This window comes from Octopus bimaculoides, chromosome 3 (genome assembly GCF_001194135.2).
Source record: "Octopus bimaculoides isolate UCB-OBI-ISO-001 chromosome 3, ASM119413v2, whole genome shotgun sequence".
In the NCBI taxonomy this organism is placed as follows: Eukaryota; Metazoa; Mollusca; class Cephalopoda; order Octopoda; family Octopodidae; genus Octopus; species Octopus bimaculoides.
Genome location: NC_068983.1, coordinates 87,215,606 through 87,222,790, shown reverse-complemented (window position 1 = coordinate 87,222,790; position 7,185 = coordinate 87,215,606). Strand labels below are relative to the sequence as shown.

The 7,185-nt window shown below is 30.7% G+C and overlaps 1 protein-coding gene across 1 annotated transcript in view; it reads left to right on the top strand.

Annotated features, from left to right (window-relative positions):
- The window catches only part of LOC106869142 (uncharacterized), a 103,119-nt gene that overhangs the window by 51,867 nt on the left and 44,067 nt on the right, over nt 1-7,185 (top strand). Inside the window, exon 3 of the mRNA XM_052966268.1 lies at nt 5,906-5,964. Within this exon, the coding sequence (XP_052822228.1) occupies nt 5,906-5,964 (59 nt within the window). The remainder of the gene's footprint in view (nt 1-5,905; nt 5,965-7,185) is intronic.

The following is a 7,185-nucleotide window of genomic DNA, read 5'->3' as shown; positions in this document are numbered from 1 at the left end:
ATATATATATGTCACTAATTCAAGTTTAAGATACCTTTTTTTCAGTTTTCAGTGAAGACAGTTTTCCATTGTTAGCACACACACACACACACACACATATATATTGTAGGTTTATTGCTATATCCCCAAAACTAAGAATATATTTACCAATTCTTACCTCAAAATTTATATTGATAAATCATAGACAGGAAAGTACATTAAGATGTGTTCACCAATCAAAATATACCTTTAAGAGGTTTAAGTAATTGCTTGATACAAACTACTAAAATTAGAATTAGAGTTATGTAAATTAAATGTAAACCCCTACAAAAATTAAACTAGATAAAATTTTGAAGAGTTGAAAATGAAGTTTAAGTTGAATAAAATCAACTGTAAGAAAGATATTAAATTTTCAAAATGACAAGAATATAATAGACCCATAGCCTAATAATTATAACAATAACAAACCAAAAAGAAATTGAATACCTTTGAAAAAATAAGAATATTGTTCTACATGAGTAGAATGGTAAGTTAGAATATGAATTAAGAACTATAGGAATATACTTGAACATTGACCTATTTTAAGACAAAATCTAGCTATAAATTCCAAAGTGGCCAGGGTAATATAAAGTTCACAAGATATATGACTATTTATTGTAATACTAACACCACATAAGGGAATAATTTTGGTCAACCTCATTACTCTCTTTCAATGATATCGGACCAACAGCAGCAATAGACCCTGATGAAGTTGCACCAATAATTAACACCAAGATACACACTTAACAGTGTGCACTGGATTGCAGTGGAAACATGCATAGGTCTTGACGAAGAACAATGGGATTAACTGTATAATAACATTTGGATGGGCAAATCACTGTTCTTCTGATCTTGATTAATTTTTATTTTATATATGTGTGTATATATATATATATATATATATATATATATATATCGTGCTAAAATAATAAAAAGAAAGTTTTTACAGCAAACTGAAAAGGATATCTTAAACTTGAATGTGTAAGTGATATTTTGACATCGATGTCATTAATATTTTGATTGAAGGGAAAAAGATTAGAGATTGAGCATTAGTAAGAAATTACTTGCAAAGAGATATGTCATTTTGGGAAAATAAATCAGCTCGGTGTTAAGTAGAAAACCTTAGGAGTGAAATGATACAGGTAACAAAAGATGAAATAATTGTCTTTTGAATAAACATAACCTTTACAGACAAAAGTGAATGTAACTTGTAAAGATTACAAGTGTAATAAAAAATTTCTAACACTTTATTAGGTTGCATTCTTTCTGTATTTAATCAAGATTGTACTTTCAATAGCTTTCCTACCACCTTTATTTCAATGTTTATGTCTGTTGGGCATAATAGAGTAATAAGAATGCAAATCATGTTCCTATGGCTTTTGATGATGTGTATTGTTATTAATGATTAGCTGAAACAGTAGAGTGTCAGACTAGGTACTTTGAGGTATTTAGTTATGTTTTTCATGTTCTTCGTTCAAATCCAAGTGACAAAGTGGGGTAGACTGTTTTTCAGCATTTTGGAATGACTAATGTAAATACATGTAAGTGGCTGGTGAATAATTCTATGACCTTCTCTTTCTATCTGGAAAATGGGTAAACTTGTGTCAAAGTTCAAAATTATTATTATTTTTAGAAGAAGGAGGAGGTGGTATGCTGACAGAATCATTAGCACACCAAACTGCTAAGATGCATTTCTTCTAGCTTTACATTCTGGATGCAAATTCCATCAAGTTGACTTTGCCTTTCATCCTGTTGGGGTCACTAAAACAAGTACCAGTTGAGCACTAGACTCCTTCCCCAAAATTGTGCCTATTGTGGAAAGAATCATCATCATTATCATCATCATCATCATCATCATTATTATTATTATTAATATTATTATTATTATTATTATCATTATTATTTATTATTTCATATACACTCAACAGCTTAGACTGTTGGAAAAGAAAAATTCCTAACATCAGACTACAAGTAACCTCAAATGCCAAGAACCCTCCTAAGTATCCTAGCTGTCCCTAATAACACTGTTTTCTGGAGCTGTACTAAACTGAGTTTTATGCCTGTTTCCTCTATCTATCTGTTCAAATCCATAGTTTCTGTAACTCAATCGCTAGGTCCTGGTACTTTGCTTATTTTCTCTACATCTCTCATATTGACTTTTTCATCATTTGGGACTGTAAAGTCAATTATCTGGCACTTTCTATTCTCTTTATCCACTACTACTAAATCAGGCCTTCTGGCTTCTATCATTCTGTCCATCTTAATGTTAAACATTTTATATTTCTTATTTTCTAGTGCTTTACTAGGTTCATGTTCATACCATTTATCAGTATGGTCAAATGTAAGAACTTGACAACAAGTACACAGTGAGATAATGGTTATGCCCTTGATGAAATAATACTTCTTTCTCTTTGTCTTTCTAGCAGAGTTATAGAAAGCTGGGGTTTCAGATCCTCTTGGTGTACTGAAATAGCTACCACAGTAATTATCAGTGTGAAATAAGAAACCCTTGTTCTGCTTAGATGGCTCACTAGACATAGCTTTGAAATATATATATATATATATATATATATACACACATATATATATATATATTTCATAAAAATAATATGATTAGTAGTTGTAATAAAAGCTTAGTAGTCAGAGTAAGGAAGTGGTAAAAAAAGATCAAAGAGCAGTTACATCAACAACAAAGGTGATGTATTGTCATGCAAAAAGCAAATTTCACAAAGCATGTATAAGAAGTTTGATACAACATGGTTATAAAAAAACATCGTCATTCTTATATTGGCATTGATTGGGCTGTCACAGTTAGATTCAGTTCTTCTTTTGAGTTATTGTCCTCCTAAATGGGTTGGGAACTATATCTCACTTTTACATTCCATATTTTATCATTATTTCTTCAGCTGATAACCATTCTATTGTCATCCTCTAAAAAATGTACTGAATGTATTTTATTCATATATCAGCAGTAAAGATGTCTTATCTGCAGCATGATTAAAGAGTCCTCTCTATCGTATAGTAACTCTGTTTCTTTTGCCAACTACTTTACAGAACGAATTAGGTGCATTTTATTGTGGCACCAATGACTAGTATATCTACCTGGACAAAAAGAAAAATAATGAGAAAAAGATATATTCATTTCTATCAGCACATTATTTTTCACTCTTGAATTGTTGTTTACAAATATATATCAACTTAATAAAGTTTAATATAAGTTGTACCAACCTAATCATAATTTATTCATATAATGAATATTTTAATCAGTAGCATATGTATTTCTAATTATCTCAGTAATTTAAAACAACATCTTTATTCTGAAATATTTTTATAAAAACCAATTTAAAAACCAATTAATCAAGTGATATCAGCCACCCAAATGTTATGCTGTGATTATGCATAGAAGATCCTATAAGATTGGAAGTCAGTGAAGGGCCTGTAGAATGATAACAAAGTAACTTGCATTAAAGAGAAGTCATAACTTTATTTCCCAGAATTCTCACTGATTTTGTTTCCTTGATTTCTGGTTTTTAAATGAACATTCTAAATTAATAATAATGATTTCAAATTTTTGCCACAAGGACAGGTTGTGGGAGAGAATTAAGTCGATTTAATTGACCCCAGTGCATAACTAGTACTTATTTAATCAACCCCGAAAGGACGAAAGGCAAAGTTGACCTTGGTGGAATTTGAACTCAGAATGTAGCAGCAGACAAAATACCTCTAAACATTTCATCCAGTATGCTAACGGTTCTGCCAGCTTGCTGCCTTTTTCTTAATTACAATAATCCCTTGCCATATCACAGTTTATTATTTAAGCTTATGTCGAATCCCCCATGGTGTTATAATAAAATAAATATATACAAATTATAAAAATAATTTTAAAAGATATTCAGTACAGTACTGTTTCTACTTCACTGATTTTCACCTATCGCGGAGGATTTTGGAACGTAACACCCACAATAGTTGAGGGATTATTGTAATAATAATGTAGTATAAAAGTTCTTATTGATGCAGAATCATCTCAAATTCTCAAGATATGAATATTTCTATTTATATGAATAAAAGTGTTTTCTGATGTTAAAAAGATGTTTTTTTTATCCCACACATAAAGTTTGAGATTATCTCTGTTATATCTTCATTAATGATGGAGGGAATATTACCAAAACAAGGAATACATAGGCTATACCCAATATTAAGATACTCAGCTCTTGTTCAAGAAATGACAAAGACAGAGTTAAAGGAATTCTATAGAAGAACTAGGAAGCTGCTCAAAATGCACAATGCACACCACCCTAAAAGTAATATTGACAGGCTCTACCTACCATGAAAGGAAGAAGATTGTTAAACACAAAAACACCATTAGTATTAAGATACTGAGTTTGAAGAAATGTTGTATTCAGTGAAGAAAGAATACTATTGACAGCTAGAAATATCCAAAAAAAGTTATTGAAACAGTCAGAAAATTCAAGAACTGAAGGAAGAACAAAAGGGAAAATAGCTGGAAAGAGAAGGAATTAAATGGCCAATTCATGCACCCAATCAAGGATGTTATAAGTCAGGAATGTTGGTTGTGGCTGACAGCTGGAAACCTATAGCAAGAAACTGAATTTCTAATTGTAGTTGTTCAGGAACAAGCCATTAGAATGAATTTGATAAAAACAAAGATTGATAAACTTCAGTTAGAGAGCAAATGTAGAATCTAGGGACAAAGAGACAAAAGTATTAACCATCACTTAAATGAATGCAGTAAGCTATTGCAAAAAGAGTATAAGGCATGATTGTATAAGTAAAAGAGTGCATTGGGATGTTAACTGAGTATGTAGATTCCAAAATGCAGAAAAGTGTTATGAACATATACCATAAGCTGTGATGGAGAATAATAACCACAGAATTTTATGGGACTTATCCATAAAGACTGATCATACATTTTGAAGCAAGACCTGCAACATATTTTATTTGTCAATCTTATAATTCTGTCAACCCACCGCCCTAATAATTATTTCTAAAATGCCCAATGCTATAAATTTATAATAATAATTATGATGGGGATATGTGCCAATTTTTTCTATATGGTAAGTATCTTTCTTATTTCTTTGGACTCATCTTCTAATGGAGTCAGAAGATCACCATTATGACATATGATGTGTCTTGGGTATTTTAAATCTAGCAGAACCCATTCCCTGTCCAGATTTGAACTGATTTTCCAGAGAAGAGAAAGAAAATGAAAGTTAGAGAGAGAAGAAAAATTTTCCCCAGTGCTGACCTGGTACTTTATTTGACCCTGAAAAGATGGGGGGAATGTAAACCTTTGCAGGATTTGAGCTTGGAAGGCAAAGAACTGGAACAAATACTGTAATACATCTTATCTGATCTAATAACTTTACCAATCACCATCTTATGTGGAGAGTAAGCAGCTATGTGAATCAGTTCATATATCAATGGTATTGAATTCCTCAACCATAGATAGAAGAAAGGTATAGCCAGCCAAGGTAGAATTAGAACTCTGATATACAAGACACTGAAACTGAATAAAACACTTTGTTTTATCCTTTGCTATCCCCATCATCTTAAAAGACAGTTTAGGCAGTTTGATTAACATAACAGTCACTTGATTAAAATATAAATTAACATCATTCATGTCTAACTGCATCTTGAATCAGATGAATCATTTTTTTTTCTTCCAGGTCATGTGCTTATTTTTCAGTATAATGCTGCATTAAGCCATTAACTAATTAAGAATCTGTTAAGCTGATCTTCCTCAGCATGTTTGTCTTATTAATAATAACTTTTATTTCTTTTTCCTGCTTTAGAAGTTATTGAAATGATAACAAAATATAAAAGATAAATTGTACAATTAATGAAAATATCTAAATTCCTTTTACAGTAAAAATGCCATATTTGATAACTTGAAAGCTATTCGGGGAGGAATACCATTAGTTTTCCGTAAGTATAAAACGTCATTCTATAATATTTTCATTGTTACACCATTCTCACAGGAATCTATTTTTTAAACTGAACTAAAATAACAGCAAGAAAATATTCTCAGTTTAGTTTCTTAAACCAGATTTTTTCAACAATAAAGTCTGTTCAGCAGAATAAGCTTACTTTGTTTTCATAAATATTTATGAAATGAAAAAAAAAATGTTTTCAATTTTAAGTCTGATCCAGACTATTTAGTATTATAATTTATTTTTCTTTATTAATTCTATTCATTCAACACAAATCTTATTCTCATTCTTCAAAAACTATTTAAAAATGCAGATTGTCTTAGATAATTTAGTTCATTCAATTTAAGTACTGGAATTAGAATGCCTGTCCTTCATTCTGAAGTAGTTTGAACCTGGAATATAAATTGCCCAAATTTATGCTTTATGCCCATATGTTTTTAATCAATTCAACTGATGTGTTGAAAATAGGTACTATTGCTTTTCTTAGAAAGTTACTTGCATGAAATTCATCTTTCATTTGTTTAATGTTGCAGAACCCAGAGTTAAGTACTACTAACCTTATAGACCTTTGTAATTTATGAAAAGATAAACTTTAACCTACTGATATCAGCTTTGAAAGACTTATAAAATCATGAATATATGCTGTGTTAAGTTTAAGCAGCAATTGTTAAAAGATAATCTCCTTGTCATCCTAAAGTTTACTGAAAAGCCTCTTAGAATTCTCTGAGCGATAATGAAAAAAAGCAAAGAACCAACTACTTTTGAATTGATTATTGTAAGACTGCACCCATTCAAATATGTATTGTTCACTGTATGTAATGTATGAAATGTCAAAGAACTTAGTTGATGAAGTACTTTGTTTCTTTATAAATATTTACCTTCTCAAATTATATAGTACAAGCAGAAATACCCGGCGTTGCCCGGGTTAAAGAGAATAATGAAATCTAAAAACGCCGTCTAGACTACGCATCATCTTTATATATAGAGATGTATATACACACACGCACCCAAACACACGTATATATATGTATATCAATATAAATATATGAAAGTCAATGAAGTTTCGTAAAAGAAGGTGATCATGTACATACTTTCTTGCTGTTGTGATTATAACACCTCATTGTAAACTATGTTCCTTGTTTTCCCTTGTGGAGCATATACAAATAGGTTTTTTGTTGCTGCCCACTCTTGAGCAGCCAACATACAGTTGTCCATG